At 36.0% G+C, this 22,996-nt stretch overlaps 1 protein-coding gene across 1 annotated transcript in view; it reads right to left on the bottom strand.

Annotated features, from left to right (window-relative positions):
- The window catches only part of LOC110383950 (A disintegrin and metalloproteinase with thrombospondin motifs 1), a 57,069-nt gene that overhangs the window by 3,299 nt on the left and 30,774 nt on the right, over positions 1 to 22,996 (bottom strand). The window contains exons 6-14 of the mRNA XM_049838600.2: positions 22,700 to 22,819; positions 13,915 to 14,047; positions 11,473 to 11,684; positions 10,998 to 11,143; positions 10,463 to 10,581; positions 9,333 to 9,441; positions 7,943 to 8,298; positions 5,678 to 5,778; positions 1,433 to 1,555 (exon numbers count right to left, since the gene is read on the bottom strand). Of these exons, the coding sequence (XP_049694557.2) occupies positions 1,433 to 1,555; positions 5,678 to 5,778; positions 7,943 to 8,298; positions 9,333 to 9,441; positions 10,463 to 10,581; positions 10,998 to 11,143; positions 11,473 to 11,684; positions 13,915 to 14,047; positions 22,700 to 22,819 (1,419 nt within the window). The remainder of the gene's footprint in view (positions 1 to 1,432; positions 1,556 to 5,677; positions 5,779 to 7,942; positions 8,299 to 9,332; positions 9,442 to 10,462; positions 10,582 to 10,997; positions 11,144 to 11,472; positions 11,685 to 13,914; positions 14,048 to 22,699; positions 22,820 to 22,996) is intronic.

The raw sequence follows: 22,996 nt of genomic DNA, 5'->3' as shown, positions 1-22,996 counted from the left end.
AAAGATGAAGCATGCTGTCTAGTACCAGAGTGGCAAACATTACGTATGTTGCATATACATATGTAGATTGACGACTAAGACAAGCACAAGTTGCAAGCATGCCGTGACATGTGCTAAGATGGTACCGAAATACATTATAAAATTATTCTTAATTGAAATTCTTTTTTTAGATCCGATAAAATTAATTTCAAACAAAGATATTCTTATTACCATTAATTAAAGCTTAGAAATAATCGCACGTGTTCCCATTGAGTCAATTTTCCGGGTGAATCGTAATCCGGAAAACAGCCAAGTAAAAGTTTATTCCCCTGTCTACGTAATTTAAATAGCAAATTGAAGATAATGACAAAGTTGCAGAAGAGCAAATAGATTATTTTGTGATTTATGAATATTTAACAAAAGGACCTTTTTGGAGAATATTTGTGAACAGTTATTAATTTAGGTTCGGGGCGATAGCCGCGGCCACAATGAAATATTGAGTTGGGGACGGATCGATCTTATTTTTGTATCAATATAAGCCTGAAAACGTAACAAGTGTACGACCAAAAAGCTTTTTTCATGAAAGGTGAGGAAAACAGAAAAAATATTGTAGCAGGCTTTATAAGTATTTCGAAACCAAATAAAAGCTTGAACCAAATGAAAAATACTTTCAGGGTTTTGATAAAACTTTTCATTGCAATCTTTACGGTTAGGCTAATGAATTGCATATAGCCGTTGTTAAGCGTTAGTGTGATTAATTAATTGTAATTGGAAAAATGGCTTCAGAAAATAGCTTTGTTGAGCCCGCACTCTCTTTAAATTTTTGATACCTACTTGCACCCCTTTTCCACTTATGTAAATTAATCATAGCTGTAATTTGTATAGTTTATGACGTTATAGCGTGCAGGCTGCATCGTGCGCGATGGATTAATCGACAACGTCATCATACTTTCGTGTTATTGTTCAGTAATGTATGAAAAGGGAGTAATGTAGACATTTATTGCAAGGTCTTTGAAACCATTGTATTTTGAAGTAAAAGTATAATTGAATAGTTGAAATTAATCTCAACACGATCGATGATTGTATGTTGTAACAGCTTTTGGTGTTCTATCTTATGACAATTTAGCCAACAATTTAGAATGTATTTAGCAAATCTTCCTTAAAATGAAAACGTTTGCTTAGGTAAGATAACTTTCAATATTTTTAGTACTCAATATTTCCGTGCAAAGCTTTTCTTCAGCTCTTAAGTCAGTACACATAGGAGCTTATTTTGTTGGCTGTGGATCTTTTTGTCGGATATGCAGAAAGAGAGCGGCAATTATCTATTCTGTAGCTCTTTACGGTTGCCCTAACCTTTAGCAAGGACATATAAAATTAACTACTCCAATAGTATGAGTACATACTTTCTAATCTCCAGCAAAGATATGAAGACAATTGTTTGTTAGTACTATACCTGTGCGTATTACAAGCTTCGAACATGACAGGCGGACACTTGTGGTCTCTCAAGCACCGCGGCCGCACCACGCGCACGCCGCCGCCGCACGACGCAGAGCACGGACCGCGCTCCGTAGACCATCTGCCGAGAATAGAGGACATCAGGATTTATATACAGTCCATTTGGTAAGACTGGTTGTCAGACTTTCCGGCTTCTGACTACAGGTAAAGAATGTCAAGATGTTCGTATGATAGCGGGGACCTACCAGTGTAGATCATACATATTCTTCTTGAAAGTAAGAGCTTCAGCTTTGTAGGTTTCGTAAGTAGAAGAGGAAGCACTCATCCTTTAAAAGCGATGCTCTATTTGTTTAGAGGCCAAAAACTGAAAATATGGTTTTTAATAATCTCTGTTTACATTGGGGTATAATTTTCAAGGTATCATTTCAAAGCTTTATTAAATACATAATTCATCGAATCGTAGCCAATAACGATACAAAATAAGTACATTGTTACAGAAATTAAAGGTTATAAATCTGATATGATATTAATACTTGCGATAGCGTAGTGCACATTAAGCACACGTGACAGGCTTGGCTTGCCCGATGTCGTGTTAAACAGATTTATACATAATTTATAGGCGACACAGCCGTGACCTTTAAAGGGTGAAACTGTTTGATCGAAGTTGTTTGAAGTACCTGCCCATCTCCCGAGCTTCATGTAACGTGACACACGAAAATTGTGTTTACAAACCTAATTCAAAGATAAAGCAGCCCCCGTATTGGAAATAGTACGGCAAGTAAATAACAGTCGCTGTAAACAAAGTCAATGTCTTATATATCTTCTTATTACAAAAGGAACGATACCTAAATTCGGAATACAAATGCGACACAAAGTAAAGGGTAAGTTATTGTCTACAATAATGGAAACTTGTCGCGAAACTTTACAGTGTACAGGCGAAACTTGCTACAATTCAAATATTTGTAGCAGGGCTCAATTCGAAGTTGGGACAATGTCTATTAGGTGTAGACGATGTAACGAATACAAATTTGTTGAGCTCACTTGTACTTGTACAAGTAGATTCTCCACTATATTTCTATAATAAATCGTGATTTATGTTAGCTGAGCCACGAATTTCTAATATTCATTACTTAACTAGTGACAGTGATATAATGGAGGGTACGTGATATCGTAGAAACGAATAACGAAAAAGATAGGTTTTTATTTCACTTCTCTTATTATGTACCTTCCTATCGAAAATATTTAACTTATTACTTTTCAAATATTATTTAATGTTCTACTCCGTTCTAAGTTGATGATCTTAAAACTTGTTTTGCGACTATTTCAAAGTAAAACAATTCTTTAGGCACAGGTCGTTTCGTTTCCTTTAAGCTAGGTGTGAACAATGAAAATGAAACGACTGAAAGAACTCAATTGTGATAAGGTGGAGGCTGAAATTTCCGCATGAGATGTCTTCTTTGCAATCACTCATGAGGAAACATAAAAATGTTTACCTAAGCTTTGTAATTAGTTTAATATTTTTAGAGAACTACATATTTCAAGTTGTTCAACTTATGAAAACACCACTATAATAATGAATCAATTTATGTAAGTACGCAAACAGATTTTATTTAATAGAAAACAATTAAAGAGAGAAAGATTACATATTACCAACATAAACATAGCAGTAACTCCACTATGAATAAAATTGCTAAACATTGACACAAGTTTACATACAAAACTATCAATATAGGAACAAATCACAGAGACGTATCGCAATAAGAATTTCCCGGGACGAGCTCGGCCAGACAAAGGTAACTTTTGTTTCACTTGCTAGCATTGGAAGCGACTGTCTCAAACTTTATAAGATACATTAAGGTCGCTTGTTCGAAACTCGTACATGTTATATTTATGTACAAATATACAAACAAACATGTATATTTTTGTGAGTATTCTTCAGAGTTGTGTCTTTATATAATTGTTGAAATGTTTCTGTTTTAGGCCTTTATAGTACCTTGAAGAGGTTAAGTTTTATCTAACTAATATAAGTATGTATTTTCTAAGTAAATGGGGCAAATCTATTCTATTTAAATTTTATTCAGGCCCATTATTTTATGTAAAAATAAATGACTCCATGTCTCATTAAAATACCAGATTATTATTGACTCAAGAATAAATTATCTCTAAGCGAAAAGAAGGATAAAGAAATAATTTGGCAGTCAGGTCATTAACCTTGTTCTATCTATTCGATCCACGAGTTTCACAATCTTAATTTTATATTACAAGATAAAAAATATGGTGAAAAGTTTCCAATAGCCGTCTATTAAAAGTAAACGAGTTTTAATTTTATGCGAGTCGATAATTAAAAAAGTTCAATATAGTCTTGTGAAAACCAAGCTGAACGCAAAACCGGAGAAGTTTAGATAATTATTAACTTCCAAGCTACAGAATTCAAGTACGACGAACCTTGGACAAAGGTCATTTCATTTAGAAAGAATTAGTTTCTGGAACCATCCATTGAAAAATTTAAAAAAACCCCCGACCCAAAAAAAGTATGCAATAATTATGACAAAAGGTTAAAAACGCTTAACCCTATAAAAAGCAAAAAATAACTTTTAACACTATGTAAACTAAATTTTGTCGTGTCGGGGGACCGCTCTAATTCATTACTTTAGATACGTGTTTTTTTTAAAACGAATGTTGTAATTAGGTAGGTATCATTTGATTTATGTAAGTATTTATGAAGGTAAAAAGCGGTCCCCCGACACGTCAAAATTTAGTTTACATAGTGTTAAAAGTTATTTTTTGCTTTTTATAGGGTTAAGCGTTTTTAACCTTTTGTCATAATTATTGCATACTTTTTTTGGGTCGGGGGTTTTTTTAAATTTATAATTTAATTTTATTTCATGCTTTTTAAAGGAGCTCCTTAATTTTTCCTACTTTTATTTAATTTATTTTATCTTAAGATGGGGTCGCTATATGTGATCTCGGTCAAAGGAAGCTGTTTAACAATCCTCATGACAAACTGGCTCTGGGAGAATTGCACAGATTGAGAAACAATAAAGATTAACCGTTGGACATTCTAGATTTTCAGCAAAAATATAAATCGGTTTATCCGTTTCATTCCGGCATTCCAGGGTTTCATCCGCCACATCCCATTTGCAGCATTAGGTTCTCGTCAATCAGAAACATAAAGAGAACTCGTCAAGACAAATTCAACGAGCCCAAACTCGATGGGTTTACTAAAAGGCAGTTCAGGGTTACGTCTCCTACCTTCGTGCCCTAACAGCAGACCAGCTCAGTGGTTCCAAAAGACATTAGTGTTTCAAATTTCAGATCCCACATATACTTGCAAGTAAACTGAGCGTGTAACATTCCTATGACATCTAGCAAACGAGCTGATGACCTTGAAGACCTGAACCGATTTCCACCAAACATAGCTAAGAACACTCCCGACTGGCATACCTTTTAAACAAAAAAAACCGCATTACAATCGGATCATCCGTTTGGGAGCTACGATGCCACATACACACACACACACACACACACACACACACAGACACGTCAAACTTATAACACCCCGTCGTTTTTGCGTCGGGGGTTAAAAAGTAATAATAATGGCGTCCACGGCCGCTTTCGGCCACGGCGGCTGTTCTCACGTAAGGAGATCAGCCAGCTGCGCAGGACATATTATAGTGCACGAGCATTGAAATAGTAGGTAATAATAAACTACAAAAACAGATATGAAAATGTAAGAAGGAATATATAAATAAGAAAGATATTTTTCCAATTCAGAATCGTATGCAGAGTAAACAGGTTTAGGTCAACAATGTTCAGTAATATTGACATTGCTTTGATACGCTCATTGCTGGAGAAATGTTTGCAATATTTGATTTCTTCTAGAGAACTGGAAGCTATGTAACAAAAGGTAATTTAATTGAATCGTATTTATTCCGCGAAAGATTGTTTTTTTTTTCATGGATTTTGAAAGTGTTCAAAATAGAAAATAGAAACCTGTATTGCGTTAACAACTTGATAAGCGTCGATTTTGGCAGGATATTGTAGATGTCACGCTCAAAACTATAGTTTTATGAAGTAGGTATTAAAAGTGTATTTGAAATAGTGTGAATGAGTATGAAATAGGAAATAAATAGATTTTTAATGAAAGCGCTATCCAAACCAAGGCAGATAAAACGATCTGATGAAAAGACAAATTTACTTGCTATGTTTTTCCGTTGTACTCCATTATGGAAATGTTATTTACCTATATTCCAAGGGCCTGGTGCGGCTGGCAGGAGTGCTGTAGTTCACCGACACTTCCACCATCACTGACTCTCCTGACACCACTGGATGTTCGGGATATGCCTGGAAAATGGGTTGGATTAACAAATTGGGACATCATAATAAAATGAAATAAGTACACTGTACACTTGGGGGCCGGGTATGCGTCAGTTTAGTTATTAGTATTCAAGCAAACATTTTAAGGTTGTGCCCATAATTATCTCAGAATCTTTGTTTCTTTCAGTAATAGAAAAAACAAATATGAAGGGGACTGAATTGGTTACAGATGTATCGAAAAGCCGTTGGATCGATATCATGTACACGAAAATCAACCATACCAAAATATTTATAAAAACATATAAAATGCAAATGAATGTTTAGATTTCCACATAACTCTTGGATATTACACTCGAGTGAACTAAGTATCCATTACTGTGAGACAGGTTGTTACCACGTTACAGCGATATAAAGCCTACGTTACCCGCGGTTTCATAACACCCTGTAACATTGAGCACATTACCGTTACGTAACACGTGTATCTAATGGACTCTTTATTAACTTCATTTCATATTGTCTTACGAGAAATCAGAAAAGGCAGCCATTGATAAAGGCCTCCTTGCCTATTGTCTGCCAGATTAAATCCCTAATTGGAACGTAAAATCTGATGAATAAGTTTTATCGGTATTTGTGCGGAAGTCGAAATTAAGGCAATGTTAAGATGAATGCCGATTTCCATAAACATTATTGGAAGATTAACGATTAAATACAAAGTATTCATATTCAACGGAATTGTTTAGATATAAGAAGTTCTATACATTTAAAATTGTTTGTTTGGCTATGTTTGTAATTTTACACGTCGCAAAAAAATAAAGCCCCAATTAACCTTATAAATCAGTGTGAAGTACATACTTAAGTAAATATTTTTGTATTAAAAAATCTAACGTAAAATTGAAATAAAACGCCCGCTTAGTTCAAAAGGATAAGGTGGCAGAGATTTCGCGCTCGGTAATTTCGTTTAAGCCATTAAACTTCTCTAAAAGCTTTTGAGCTAAACGCACTCGCTTACGTGAAGTGTTGCTCTGGCCAAATTACTTCTTTGAATAGAAAAAGAAAAATGAGATATAAAGTGAGTAGCGTGAGTCCCAATTAACTTTAGCGGTGCAGTTGAAAGCATCGCTGAATAATTAACCGGCCGCGGATGCCGCTCAACCCTTATCATCCAATGTTTCGCCTCGTTACACTTTTCATAGTTTGTTCCCTTTTGTACCTATCACGTATTGTGTTTAGCCCACAATGACTAAATTACCTAGTTTGTCTCCGATTCAAAATCTGAAAATAATTGCGACGAATGAAGATAATGGGCGGCCGACCGTGAAGAGGGACCTTAAAAAATTACCGACCTAAACTCTGGCATTTATTATTTCCACGTGGGAAATTCGGATTCTTTTATGTTGATGTTAAATAACAAAGCGGCTAGGGACCGGCCGCTAAATAAATAAAACGCGAACAAACGCTATACAGTGTTAGTTATGCAGAAACAGTTATACGGTTAATTAAACTTGAAAAGGATAATTTGTGACCTACTTTAGCGCAAAAAATATTTAAGGCGTATATTTCAGTGAAATTAATTTCTTTGCGAAATACTTTGGTTCGTATACTAGGTCGGCACAGCTTGTACCTATTCAGGCTAACATAGTCGGCTATAAATCCTGTCATAATCCTGAACAGCGCTCAAGCCAAGTTTATTCATAGTGAGCCAGAAGCGACCGCTTTCAAAGTACGAACCTCGTTAATAAACGCTTCGAAAGGAAGTTTAGCGAGAAATGAGTGAATTAGCTCAGCTACATAAAATTTGATTTTAGTTCCAACATGGTAGGCTCGTTTCGTTCGTCTCGTTTTCTATTTCAATTCTAACATTTCCACAATTTAAATACATGCGCGGAATTTCATATTTCGTCCAACTCACCGTCCAACTTTTCATTCAATGTGTATATATTTCTAGTATAGTGTATCAATGTGAAAATCGTGGTTCAGTTATGTATAACACGTTGGACACATGTAGTATGAGAGCTATGATTTGATTGAATTGTTTTTGATTAGTCTAGCATCGAAAATGAAAGGCTGTATAATAAAATTGTTAAACAACAATTGCTTTCAATTAAACTGGCTATGATAAAGGTTTTAGAGTATTCCAAATTTTACGGCTATAGAATACCTATAAAAATAAATTGCAAAAAAGATAACTTACCATAATCATCAAATCCGTCTGCAACCGCGACTCCGAAGATATCAAAACATCAGTATCAGTTCTCGTCCACTTAAGCAACGTTCCCGCCGCCACAACTTCGCCTTCCCATCTAGAACCTTCTTTGATATCTATGACGTGACTATCCACTTCTACAATTTGTAAATTCTGTGGTACATTAGGATCGTACTTCAAGTATTTATTGTTATCTATGTCAAAACGTTTGGAGTGTTTCATGAGGTCTAAGATCTGTTTGTCGCGTTTTTTCTCTCTGATGGCAATGTTTAGAGGTACGGGCGTGATGATGTGGACGGATAACTGGTGAGCGTCGTGTGGTATCATTGTCATGCGGGTCCAACCTAAAAATAAGTAAATAAAACGAGGGTGATGTTTTGTTTTCAGTTAGCTGGCTTGGTGAATTCAGGAAAAAGACAAATCAAGTAAATAGAGAAATCAATGAAATCTTTGTAGTGTATAAAAAAATGGCATGACACGACATTTTTATACCAATGTTTCCTTTCCTCAACTAAGCAATGTCTCTAGGTTTACGAAAATACAATATAAACGAATACCTATTGTGATTATTTGAAAATATTCCAGAGATATTTATTTTAGTGAATAAAAGACATGCTGTCTAGCAACAGACAACCAAATTCTTTTGGAACGACGACTTGAAATAACATTCACAACAAAAGAATAACGGCAACTATTGAAATTCTTAAGCAAAAATCTCATAAAGAATCCATAAATATGCACACATGAGAATAACAGATCCACAATAATTTAGTACAAACAACAATTTCACAGTTCTTCGACTTCCAATACGTTCAAATTTGTCAATCTATGCGTGTAATTTAATTCAAAGAGACTGCAGTTTACAATCCCACAGTCGGTCCTTGAACTTCAAAGAGCGTTACAGAACTTAGATCCAGCCAGACGTAGTTTATCTGATTCGTAGCTATTCTGAATGAAATCTAACTGAATTAGGTACCCTTTCGCTCCAGAACATTCATTTGCTTTCAAATCTCTCGCTGCTGCAAAAAACGGGCGATCGAAGCGGACTTTTTGTTCGTCGATGTTCGAAGCAAAAGTTTTTACTGTGCTGGTGATGAAATCTTCTAATTGGTGTTAGTTGATCCTTAAATTTTATTCAGCTGGTGTCAGAAAGCATTATTCCAACTACATTATTTTTGTTCAAACTCGTAGTAATATAAAGCTAAAGATTTTGTTAGCTTTAATCTTAGAAACTATTGGACCACTTGAAATAAAAAATCAGTGTTAGGTAGTCCATTTATCGAGGAGTCCATTTTCTTTTTATCAACATGCACAGAGAAGTTTCCTCGGAAACCGCCAGGGGAAGCTAATGTGGTACAGGATAAGACATTAGACGTACCTTTGCCAAGCTGTCTGGTGTAAACATGGGTGTTATTATTGCAGTAGCCGTCAGGACACCAATTGCAGATACTGTCCGAAGAATTGCAATGTCCTTGAACGCAAGTTCCCTGAGAAAAACCAATAAACATATAATAATCCTATTTATTATAAACGCAAAAGTTTGTACGCGAGTGTTTCTCGTTCACGCAAAAACAATGAATTGAGACTAAACTTGCTAGTTATATAGCTAACATATCAGAATAACATATGTACGCTACTTTTTATCCACGTGTGAAAAGGACTTTCCTTAGAACGCAAGTAAAACTTTTGGCGAAAGCTTGTATGCATATAATACAGCCAAATAATATAATGCAATATAAATGAGGTACTAAAAGGAAAACGGTGTCGTAAAACGGAATTTTTGAAAAATGAAAAAGCATTTTTTCGGGATTGTTGCGTCGAGTTCTCCACTTTGAAACGAAAAGTGGCTCGGGTTAAGGACTTTTAATTAAGTTGATGTTATAATTACTGCGCTTCATACAAAATGAGTAGTATTATGGTCTATACGATTAAGTTTAATACCACTTAGTATAAGCTGTACATTATTTAACATGAACGGAGTTAGTACTTCACTAGACTTGAATTAGTTAAGGAGAATCTGTAAAATGGAGAAAGTAAAAATCATGTTCAGAAAGCTTGTTCTTAGTTTATTCTATTATCCTTTAACAAATATTCTACTATTTGCCATACTATCAATCATCTTTGCTAGCACTGACCTTTATATTTACCACTGGACAGGCTGTTGTCAACGTGCTTTTGTGCCCGTTTGATAATCGCCATTTTGGCGCTGTTAGACGTAGCGAGTGTCCGTGGTACTAAAATTATTTTACAGTGAACCAATGAACAAACACTTCTCTCACAGCCATTTGAAATTATACGTCAAAATTAGTTCTGTGGACACTTGCTTAGACGATATTGGCGCTTCAAATGGGCACAAAAAAATTGCTGTCAGACGTATGGAACAGCCGGTCCAGTGTGTAAATATAGAGGTCAGTGTTTGCTAATGTGTAAACTGTCATATTATACTCTAATTAAAATATTAAAAAGTGTACATTACGGAAAGTTTGTATACGCAAAAATAATAAATACCTGAAAGCAAACATCATAAGGTCTACTATAACTGCACGGCGTCCCATCAGGCAAAGCTCCAAAGTTCGAAGGTCCTCCACCCGCGTAGTCCACGCACCAGATCTCACAGTGCTGGGATTCTGAGAATAAATCATAAATGTATGAATACGGATAAAATAAAATATACGTATTAATAAATGAATACCGGTATTCAAATAACGTAGTGAAATTCTCACGAATTGTTAATTGTATGTGGAAGATAATTATTGAAATTGTGTGTTTTCCGCCGTTTTCAACATAAATTGGAATTAAGTTTTTCTTTGTTAAATTCTCTAGGTTTCAGTACATTTTGTTGTCTTTGTCTACGAATGCGATGGCATCAAGTTGTTTTTGCCATGTCACTCGCGTCCTCAGTGAGCGACTCATGGAAGACCTCAGATTACCTTCATCGCAGTTCCTGATAAAAAGTACTTAAATACTGCATATAGTGCTCTGCCAGTCTCTTGGGCACGCTTCCAGTAGACAGCGATTGGGTCTTCTACCAGCTATAACTTACCATTAGCATGTAGATAAGGTATGAACCGCGCATGTTGTCGTGTACAGATGTCAGCGCGTACGTCCCGCGTGTTGGCGCAAGTGACGCCTCCCCAGCACGTTCTGACTTGGAAACCCGCGCCTTCACATGCGCTTTCTGATATCACGCTGTAGAATGAAAGAGTGACTTATATTACTTTAAACAAAATTATTATGTCCAGCATATTTTTAAGCTTTTTCAAATAAATCCTTTTTTGGATATACAGATACAGATATAAAGAAAAACTAGGAAAGCTGACCTCACCACCATGGGGGATAATATATAGCAGGGAAAGAAAGAAGAATTAATTATTTTCCATAGTGATGAAACATGGCATTACAGCAAGTCTTTTATTATGAAACGTTATAGAGAGTTGAGACTGAGGAATATAATTTTCGAGAACTAAAAACTCGGCCAAATTGATGTTCCAAGTTATTTTACTCATTAGTCTACTTACCCATTAAACCGGCACCTTCTAATGCGCGTCCGCAAGCCATACCCGCAGCTCGCGCTACAATCACTCCATCTTCCCCACTCACTCCACTCCGGCTTGTCATTCTCCCTCTCTTTGTCTTCCACTTTATTGACGGTCACTTCTGTTACTGTATTGGTGGTCTCAGTCTTGATCGCGTGGCCTGGCATCGGCTCGCATACACGGTCTACGCACCACTGAGAGAATGGAAAGAAGATTTGTTAAGCGCTGGTGGACGAAAAATTGGTAGCTGGTTTGTCGAGAGGTATAAGTAAGAGAGAAAATAGGATATAAAAGGATTTGATTGGCCTTCTCTGTATGGGGCTAAGGCTACTTCTCAGAGAAGTAACGATAGTATCAAAGAGTAATTTTAAATAATCTCCTATAAATCTCCAATTAAGTATTTTAAATTAATCTGGAAGTTTATAATATAGGAGGTATTAAGTAGACCTTAAACATAGTGTGTATCGTTTATCAATTCGTGTTAGTTCAATAACTCTTAATCTAAATAACTAACAGTACTTATAAATTAGGTTCTAAAGCAAAAATTTTATAAACGTCTTACCAAAAACATTTATTTGTAATCTTATGATTTTAGGAATCGAGCTGAAAATCGGTACATACCTACATATGTGGCTAAGCGAATTATTCATATAAGACGCATTTTGATACAAGTGCTCTGAAATACACTTCAGCTGAATCCATGAGCAAAATATTCAGGTGTGAGTTATATTTTTTGCAAGAAAGCTCACAATGTATTAATATTTTAAAATAGTCTTCTTAGAATTAGTTATTTATTTATTAAAATGAAAGCCTTAATCTTGTGGTATTTAAAAGATGAAAGGCGTAAACCTCAGTTTTTAACTGTTAAAAGATTATATTCAAAATATTAGCACGGCTTGGTTGGTAAACCACATTTCGGCTTCATCAAAATGAATGTTAAAATGTGATACAAATATGTCGATAAAGGCTTCAGTAGGTATTGAATTGGATCCATAGAATCCTTGCCATCAATCTTTTACGGTGTAATCGGATACAAAAGTACAAATGTCATAAAACGGAAAGTGTCTCTTATTGAATATAAAGATTAGGGTTCAAACGAAGTTGAAATTGTCTATACTTATGCCAACATTTTACTTCAACTTGTTTTATTGAATTTAAAAGTATTAAAAGAAACAATAGATAATTCTTTATCCTGATGTTTCTGTTAGGCTTTTAAGAAGCTTTATTAATAGGAGATTAGGAACTTCTGCAACCTGGTGGATATCTTTATTTAATTTTAAAATGTAGGTAGGCAAACTTCGCATTTATACGACTTTTTTAAAGGAATTGTTAGTAAACGACTTTTAATTAACAATAGGTAGTAACCGAAAGAAGATTAATTGGTTTATTTTATTAACTTTATGAAATTAAAATGTATACACGAGCCACAGGTTTCTGAACTGTTGATTACCTACAAGTTTTTCAAGAATTCCGAGAAACAACATTGGGACGCGTGGCGGGGCCTTTATAAAGCTAATTACTTTCTCAGAAGTTCAATGAGATATCTTTCTCAACGCTCAGTATAAAACAGTCTGCTTTAAAATTAAATGGGCACAAGTCCTTATTGAAATGTCCTCGGATTGGAATTGGTTTTAAATTGTCATTGAATTTCGAATTGGCATAAAAGCGCTCTAGGATAGCTGTGTTATTTCACGGGTGCGCACAATAGCGCTCTCGTCGGTGGCGGTATTTATCTGACGGCGCCAGCACTCGTCATTTGCATAGCTTGAAAAACATATTCACAAAGGATTTCATCGAATTTATGCGCACACACGTGCTCTCCGTGTGCGAGCGATGGAATCCTTAGTAAGGTATGCGATAGCGACACGCGAACACGAATGCAATGTTCTATTTTCCGAGAAACGTTCGTACCTACTTTTAGTTAAATATCGATATTAATGTTGTACTAACGAGTACGATATTAATTTTCATTAATTACAATATGAATGCTAATCAATCTTCTTGTTGCGCGAGATTAATACCAACTGTTGCTCCGGTGTCTTCAGTCTTCCTGCTTTATTGTTTTCACTTCGGAGAGACTTTTGTACTTAAACAATAAGCTTATGGCTGATAGCAGAATAAGTTTTATACATTTCAAAATACAAACATTTTGATGGTTCATACAACGTATTCGTTCTAAACCAGGTAACTGGGTTGAGGAGGTCAGATAGGGCAGTCGCTCCTTGTAAAACACTGGTACACAGCTACATCTGGTTAGCCTGGAAGCTGACCCCAACATAGTTGGGAAAAGGCTCGGAAGAAGAAGAAAAAAAGACGACGTATTCGTTCCTGTTTCTAAGGATCTACTCTGTAAATTACCTCGTACTATATAGTGTAAGTACATACTACATTTAGGCAAATATTCAGGTACCACGGTGTAGTTACCTTGTTGTGACCGCAGGGCGTGCCTTCGAGCGGAGGAGCGCGTTTCGAGCGGCACACGTGCGGCATCGCGCGGTGAGCGCACCACAGCCGCGAGCATGCCGACTTCACCTTCACTGACTTGCACACTGAAAACCTGAAGAGAGGAGAATTCTTAATTAGATTTGATGATGAGAAAAGATTACTTGCTTCTTATAGAGATAATTAAGTCCATGATTTATCTACTCATAAAATGTAGGTATATCAGAAAACGCTCATTATAGTCCATGCAAAGTAGGGAGCGATATCGAACAAACCAACTGTTGATTATTAAAATAATCGTAAGTATAGATACTTGTCTTCTATTTACAATTGTATTTTTATGTCTTCGATCTAGCATTTCGGTAGAAAAAGATTAAGAAAGAAGGAAACAGAAAACTAAACTTCTTCCAATAGCTAGATAGAGTTCTAGATAGATTGTTTCTCTTTGTAACTTTGAACGATATTTCTATTGATTTGTCATAGCTTCGGACGAATGTCGCTTTTTGCTCTTATTTCAATCCACGCATACCTAGTCCGTTCCAATTTCTGTGTCTAGAAAAACTGTAATTTAATTATTTTTCAAAGAGGAGCACTGTTATTGGATCTTTTTGGAATTTGGAGCTTTGTGACTTGTGACAAAGCATTCGATTTTTTTTTGATTTTTACATTCGATAAGGATTAATGAAACAGCGAACCTACTGATGTAATGAATAGGTATACAAGATATAGTTGAAGTCAACTTGCTCACAAGCACAATACGCCCATTGTACCTATCTTACATGATATATGTACGTATTGCAGTAAATAATCTGATGAAGCAATTTGCATACAAATAGTCCGAAATGTAGTTAGTGATGCGCGCATACATTCAGTTATGTTGGATCGATTGTGAATCGTCGCGAAATTGGATCGGAAAGTGTATTCAAATTATATGACGACGAGATATTTAGTGCTAAACCGATATACGGATATTTAGATGGAGAACGTATGTTGATTAAGCAAAATTACACATTACATATCCAATGAGTTGAGTATATTCAACGTGAATTATTCACAATAAAGATTTTAAAGGAGCAAATAGATACAAGAGTGTAAAATCCCCCTGACTTATTTATAAACATGATCATTGAAAGAGATGATAGGCTGTTGATACGCTCATCATTATGCATTGAAAATGTTTGAGTAATATATTTATCGTATTTTCAATTGCTCCTCTTATTCTAAGAGGCCTATAAATTGAAGAGGCGAGGTAATTTTAGGGCACTGTGCTTTAAAAATGAACGTCTAAATTGGCATTTAATTAAAGCCAACGAAAGTATAATTAATAAGGAAAGACAAGGCTGATTTTAGCGTCACAAATACTAATTACGAAAGCCCTGTGACATTATAAGGAATACGTTAAAACATTAATTTTAATAATTCATTACGGTGGCAGCTTTCCTTATTGTTGTTTTTATTTGGATCCACGTGGCGATATAAGCGAAAATACCCTGAAAGGCGACTCTCGTACAAAGTGAACAGTTTGAATACATTAGAAGTGTCTAATTAATATAATGATTGGTTATAAGATGCTACAGTGTAACAGTATACGGACGCGGACTTTGTAGCTAGGATTTCAGAGTCGGTTCAAAGGAAGCGCTGACGGTCCGTCGAGCGATACGAATGGGATCGCAGACAGAAGATTTGTGCTCTCGGCAATAGATATATACGAACTTATAATAGTTAGGTATGGTATACATAGTTTACTATGTATTCATTTACCGCACACTAATGTATGTACGCGTATAGCTGTTAATATTGAATGAATCACGGTTCGTTATGATGTTTCAGTTGAACATTTTGCTTTAATACTCGTTGTAGGAAAATTATTATTTTGAGTATATTTGTGAGCGCTTTAAAATATTTAAGGTCCTGTTGTTCTGTATGCATGAGAGCATCTATCTCGTGGTTCAAATATTAACCCGCTAATAACAAGGATGACTTTAATTTCCCTAATATTACATTTGTTAATGTACATTGGGCATTTACATAATTTTCATGTAAACCTATCATACTTGCCTTCTTATATATCTTTCGGTAGATAAAGAATCTTTCGTATTTGTATTATATGACGTAAACTAAGTCAGTTTTGCCATCAAAGATTCACTTACTAGGGTAACCTACTATCACGTACACAGCTCAAAGATCGGCCATTACTCTACAAATCACTACGGCAAACGGATCCACAACGTGCTTCGCAATTTAGATAGAAGGTAACAGGACTAAAAGCTAGATACATTTGTTAGATGAGATCTTAAGAGGCAGCGGGGCCCCTCAGGGCTGAAGCCTGCTGGATTATTAGAAAGAGTTACCGCGGCCATAGTACAAAAAGTACATAGCTCCAGTAGGAACATGGTGGGTTTTAGTCGGTAAGAGTGTGACAGTCCCCTAGGATACATCTATAGTGCCTCATCCGCTCATTACCACCATAGGTCTTTAGAGGTGATCCTGTAACTAAGTGACTAGATAATATCTTCACTCGGAACTGCCCACAATCTTAACATTCAATCAAACCAAACATCGTATCAACAAAGCAATTTCACGGTCCATCAGCGTAAATAAAAGTAATTTGGAATGAGCAATCAAGTTAATTCCCGAACCACGAACTAACATAATGCGAGACAATAAACTATCATCCTTTGTACCCAATAATTAGGGCACGTCGAGCTTTAATGAATGACCCAAATAGCGGCTAACATTGTGGTTGACGGGACAAACGGTCCTTTTGGAAATCAATGTTCGGCAGCGGGTGATCTACGGTTGAAATGATGATAATGATAATGATTCTAGAATGGACATAATGTACTCATCAAATGATCCTCCTAATACTGCGACAGAAGCCTAATGTTTTTCAGAAATTGAAATTATAAATAGGTAATAGATTACTCACAGTAGTTCTTTAATTGGGTCTTTGTAAACGTTACTTTTCGTTACTCAAGAGTTTAGTTTGAACCAAAACGTGTGAAATCCAATTATCCTCAATATTTAATCAATGCGTTGTTAAATACCATAATAACGTATTAAAATTCAACAAGCTAACATCATTATCGAGTCAAGGACGGTCGGAGTTCAAACAACAAAGGAAAACAGTTTCATATCAGACAATAATCTTGTTAAAAGGTGGATGATGGCTTATTTACAGGCCCGCCGCTAGCTGTTTGTTCGCCCGCGTGCAAAACCGATTATGCCGCCCTACGACTACTTATTATACTGAGTTTTGCCAAAAAATATATAAGGGGTCCAGGGAGTCCGGACCCCCCGCCCATTCATATCCATCTTACTTTTCCAACAGAAAAAAATATGTACATGCACCGCTCTGATTGCAAAAAACGCACTTCCTTTTGGAAACATAAAAATTGCAAAAATTGCTCTAAGTCTTAGAGTAACCTAAGAAGGCCTGGATTAGCCCATTAGCAGACTAAGCAATTGCTTAGGGCATCAATGCAGTGCAATCATTACACAAGTGGCCCCCATGTATTGAAAGATTGTGATTAATGGGTAGGTACCAACATAATGTATATCAAAGTGCTTAGAACAGATTATGGGTAACTTAAACTAACGAACTTAAATATCTATAGCAATGTTTAATTTCAGTAAAATATGTTATTAATGGTTTTTGGTGGGTTTCCCGTTGAAAAAGTCAACGCATGAGACATATTTCATATGTAAGGAAGCGCGAGCGAAGCGAGCGCGAAATTTTTTTAGTCTAAGGACACAAAACAAATAAAAACCACTGTAAATTAACAAAGCAAAGTCAAAAAGTAAGATATGCACAGAAATGAAGTGCAAATGTACATGAAGCCGCGAGCGAAGCGAGCGCGATTTTTTCCTTAGAGTTTTCATGAAGTAAACATATCATAAAAAGCCAAAGTGAACAAAAAGCTATAACGGACGTGAGCGAAAAATGATTTTTCAGAATTGAATGCCTCAACAATTAAACAAAGATAAATTGCGATCAGTGCCGGTTTTTACTCTACCAGCGCCCTAGGCGAGATTTCTACGGCGCCCTCCAACTGCAATTCAAACCCATATGAAAAACAGAGACGCATGCAGTTACCGATTACGCGAGCGAAGCGAGCGCGAATATTTTTTTTATAGTTAACAAGTCGAAGCAAAAATTACGTAAAATGTAGCCCAATCGTACATAAGTTATTGCTGGTTGATGAATGCAAAAACACTGGAACATGTCTTCTGATTGCGCGAGCGAAGCGAGCGCGAAATTTTTGTTATATTTTAGAACTCAAAACAAAAATTATTTAAAATTTTGCCCAAACGTACATAACTCTTTGTTGATGATGGCCCCTATGTATTAAAATTTTGGGACTTAAAGTAGTACTGTAAATAAGATAGTTCATACGGAAACTAGAAGTTACTTTCTTATTAATAAAAGAACTTAAAAACAACGCTCCCTTTTTGCAAGGGTAGACTAAAAAAATCTTGAAAAATAAAAACAACTGTAAAGTGAAGCAAGCCCGAAAATGTTTGAGTTTTGGATCACTAAAAGTCCTAAACATTATAATAAAAAGCGACGGTGAAGTAAGGAAACCGCGAGCGAAGTGAGCGCGAAAATTTTTGAGTTTTGGGACATAAAGGTGTTTCTTCGAGAATTTCTCAAATTTAACGCGGAATTAAACACAAATTCGCTTCGGCGCCCCTGAGCCCGCGGCGCCCGGGTTATTCGCGCACGCTGCACCATAGGTTAAGATGGCCCTGATGCTATCCATTCATTTGGATACAGTTCTTGTAAGTTGCAATCTTTGATGAAATTTAAAACAAAAATAGGAGTAACATTCTGATCAAGGATTGGTTGGGAGCGCCTGCGGCGCCCTGGGCCGTAGCCCAACCGCGCCCTACTCTAAAATCGCTACTGATTGTGATATCTGACATGGAGGCGCGAGCGCAGCGAGCGCGAATTTTTTTGGGGATGCAAAGGATGAACCCGTCAAAATTGATAGAGGACGACCAAAGCGAGGGCGGCTTTTTCTGAAATTTTATTGCTAATCTACTCATCTATTTTTAGTAAAAATATTTTTATTACGTAATTATGGTTGAATTTTGCCGTATGGGTTAATTTTGCCGCCCCCTAAATAGTGCCGCCCAGGGCATTTGCCCCCCTGCTCTCTCCCCCCACGCTACGCTGATCTTAAATCTTTTTTAATAATTTTTAATTTTGAAAATGATCAACAGATGTAACTGAAACCGGCAGTGTAAGCTATATTCTTAGCGCTATTGCTGTGTTCGGAAATATTGAAATCAAATAATTAGTAAAAAGATATTGTATTTTTTTAATATTACGTGATAGGTCGCTCGATTTGCCGCCCCCTAGGACGTGCCGCCCGCGTGCGGTGCACGCGCTGCACGCCCGCTTACGGCGGGCCTGCTTATTTACATTCCTCTACAGTTTTGTGATTTTTACTGGGACCTTTCTAAATAATTGAAATAATCATGACATTCTTTTTAGTATTGAAATCGCTTGTTTAGGAATGTTTTATGATGCTTTTTATGACAGCCGTCTTAGAATTAAAAGCTACAAAACAACAGCTCAGTATTGATTTGGCAGCACAAACTACAAAATTACAAGCAAAACTATAAAGGTATAGATCGTTCGATGGTATGTAAATCATTTTCCGTTTGTAAAATGTTTGCTTGTCTTACTAGAAAACAAATAAAAGCAGATATTCGATCCCATATAACGTGAGAGAGCGACCACTCGTCTGCATGCAACATCAACATATCGGGCAGTTTATTGGCTCGATATTTTTGTGATGTTGTACGCTCGATTGAAATGTACACAGCAGTATGAAATACCTGTACAAAAAACAAAAGTTTTTCAACTGAAACAAAAAATAAATTGAAACAGTACTGTTTGAGTTTGTTCGTTAAAAGAATCCTGTCGTTTCGTCCTTTGAGCTACCAATGTCGATCCTCGCCCCGGGCAGAGAGGGCGCCCGCCTTCAAAGGGTAGCCCCTTTGTTTCCAACCACTGTTTTCATATGATTAAAAAAGCCACGGCAGCTACCGAATTAACAAAACATTATTAACTACGAAAGAGAGACTTACAAATGAAAATACAAGACTGTTTCTTCATGTTACTCGCCTCGAATTAGTAGGCATTTCGAAAGTAATTCTTGAAATGGTATGAAATTTTAGTATGTAGAAACCATAGAAGTCAGTAACATTTCCAGGTTAAACTATTCCGCAGTAACAGTAAAACATGACAGTAGAGGAGTAAAGTTACTGGCTTAATTATTATGACATTAAGTTGAGATAGTAACGGCATGGCATGTACGTTAGCCAAATGGCGACCACAAAGGACATTTGAATAAAACAACAAAGCGTTGTGTAACTCAAGCTGAACTGTTTTCATGCTGTAGGTATGCTAATCACTATTGCGTAGCCCATATTTCCGAAGCCGTTGAAAACCTAGGCGGCAAACATAAACACTGTAATTTCCACTCCTCTGATGTAAATGTGAATACCGAGTTATTGTTATAGAACTTGGGAAATGATGCAAAGCTTTTCCTCTTATTGTTTAATATTCAAAAGCAATCTATTATTGTTCTAGAGATTTCTGTTTCAAGCTTCTACTAACATACATTACGAAAACTAATATATTGTAGTTTAATATAAAGCTTGTTTGTAAACTTGGGGTTCACCTTAAGATATATTTGGAACCACGTGCCAGTCTAGTGTTATAAACATCCATTGAGGAAAATAATATTTCAATAATTTTAACGCAGACTCGAGTAATCAAACTATGCGGAAACGAGGATGAGTAATTCTATTTATTCTGTAGCTCAACACGTTCAGAGATTAATCTCAATAAGCGGTACAATTGTTTGATTGTCTACAAGTGGATCTAGCTTGGTGTTTCTGTTGCTGTTAATCTTTTAATTTGTTATAATGTACTTACAGAAGTACATGTTGCAAGTCCAACCCATGTATGCTCATAAAAGGGTGTAACTTGACTAGGAAGAACTTGTACATAATGTTTTGCCATAAACAGATACTTAAATTTGCGCTTAATGTGCCGAGAGGCGACAGCAAACTCTTAATGTAACAACATTACGACTGCTTGCCGGCAGTAGGAATAAAACGGCTCCATCCACAGGTGCCTGAACAAAATAGCAGCGCAAAAGGGTTTATAGTGCGATTTCACCAAGATATTTGATTGTTACTTCCAATTGGTGGCCAAATATTCGTATGTTCATTTATAATGCAATCTGCCTCCGCCGCAAATGTATTCCGTCGCCGCGTGCACAGATTCGATTACACGTAAACAGATTATCGGAAAAATCTCAACTGTAGTGTCCTATATAGCTTCCCGCTTGACACACAACGTAGGTACATGTATTTGAAGAATTTTTACAACTTTCTCCACAAAAATGTGTGTTCTATTTTGGATCCGATCGGTAGCTCAACTAACTACCAGAGCAAAACGAGTAAACCTATTTAGGACGGTTTTACGCCACTTAGTTGCACTGTAAGTTAATTTTGTTGCTCTTTGGCAAATGATTGAAACTTGATTAAATAGTTAAAAGCTCTTAATTATATATGAATTAACGTTTCGAGTATTCAAATATGCATGAATGCATTAAGTTATGAACTGGTTAAATTATGAAACCGCTGTAACATTGAACATTTTCATGCAACATAAAACTGATGTATTTTTGATTTCGAGAAACATTATGTGCCCTAAAAATTACAAGTGAACGAAATAACAGTTATTTACGTTCACCCTCAGAGCTGTTTAAAAGCTTTATTTTTCTAATTGAGCCCGCATTGTGAACCAACCACAATTACTAAATGTCACATAACTCAATTGACAGTATGACATGTTGTCAATAAAATGTCTTGGTGTATCGTGTTTCATTCATCAAAGTTATGAGGAGCATACAGTAGCCTTGATTCCCTTATTAGTTTGACAAAATCGATCAATTTATGTCATGACATGACGACTTTACGAGGAAAAGAAATGGTAGGCAATTACATTTATTATTGGCTAAATATGACAGAGAAGGAGTCTGCAAGAAAGTAATCAATTTTACTTAAAGAGTAACCGTTTACTTTTGTTACTTATGATTCATATATTCTGCAGAATAAATAACTTTATTTGTTTTTGAATCCGCAAATTGAAGCACAATATCACATTTAAGTTTTATGAGTCCGCGCAGTTTATGCGGGCCTCAAGCCCCTGGTTCAAGAACATCATGACGTGCTTAATATGGGAATACCATAAAACAATTTTATCGTTTTTTTTATATTTTTGTGGTTTTAAATGACTCAGCAGGGTCAAAAAGCCATTGTTTTGTACAAAAATAGAGTAATGAATTATGAAGGTTACTTAACATTTTAGGTAAAAAAACCATAGACCACAAGACACAATAGAAAAGATTACTTTGTTTCATATAAATAGAAACCGCGAAGATAATATTCAAATATCCTAAAAGCTTATGGGTACAGTCATCTTCTTACATATAATGTTGACTATACCAGTTGCGTTGGTTTTACATAAATATTTAAGCTTCTCTCCATTAAAATGATTGGATAAACCATTTTCTTGAACAACGGGAAATTCAGCGATACTAAGGAGTTCATTTTTCTTAGCAATCATGGTATTACTTACATGTTTTTTGACATTTTAAGCACTAAGCACTAGACTAAGCACATTTGTTTTGACAGTTCCTCACCTCATGATAAGAAAGTTCTAATATAAGAAAATACGTACCCTTCGCCGAATTCTGTGCGGCATTGTTCGTCCATAGTGAACACGTAATTGGATATTTCTTTGGCACCACCCAGCTCCACTCCTTCATCATGACTCCTTTCGTGTAAGCACCACCAGCGTCTGAACAATTTATATTAGTAGGTATAAGTAGGTACGTTTTGTAAAACATGTAATTGAAATTGAATGAATATGAAGGACGCGACGATCATCATTATTTAATGCTTTCCTTATCCAAGTTTTCCAGAAACATGTCTTCTTCTTCTTCGATGTTCCTATCGTCATTCCACAAGTAAAATT

Source organism: Helicoverpa armigera, chromosome 12, assembly GCF_030705265.1.
Source record: "Helicoverpa armigera isolate CAAS_96S chromosome 12, ASM3070526v1, whole genome shotgun sequence".
Lineage (NCBI taxonomy): Eukaryota > Metazoa > Arthropoda > Insecta > Lepidoptera > Noctuidae > Helicoverpa > Helicoverpa armigera.
Note: the sequence above shows the minus strand (reverse complement) of the source record. Positions and strands in the feature narration are given on the sequence as shown.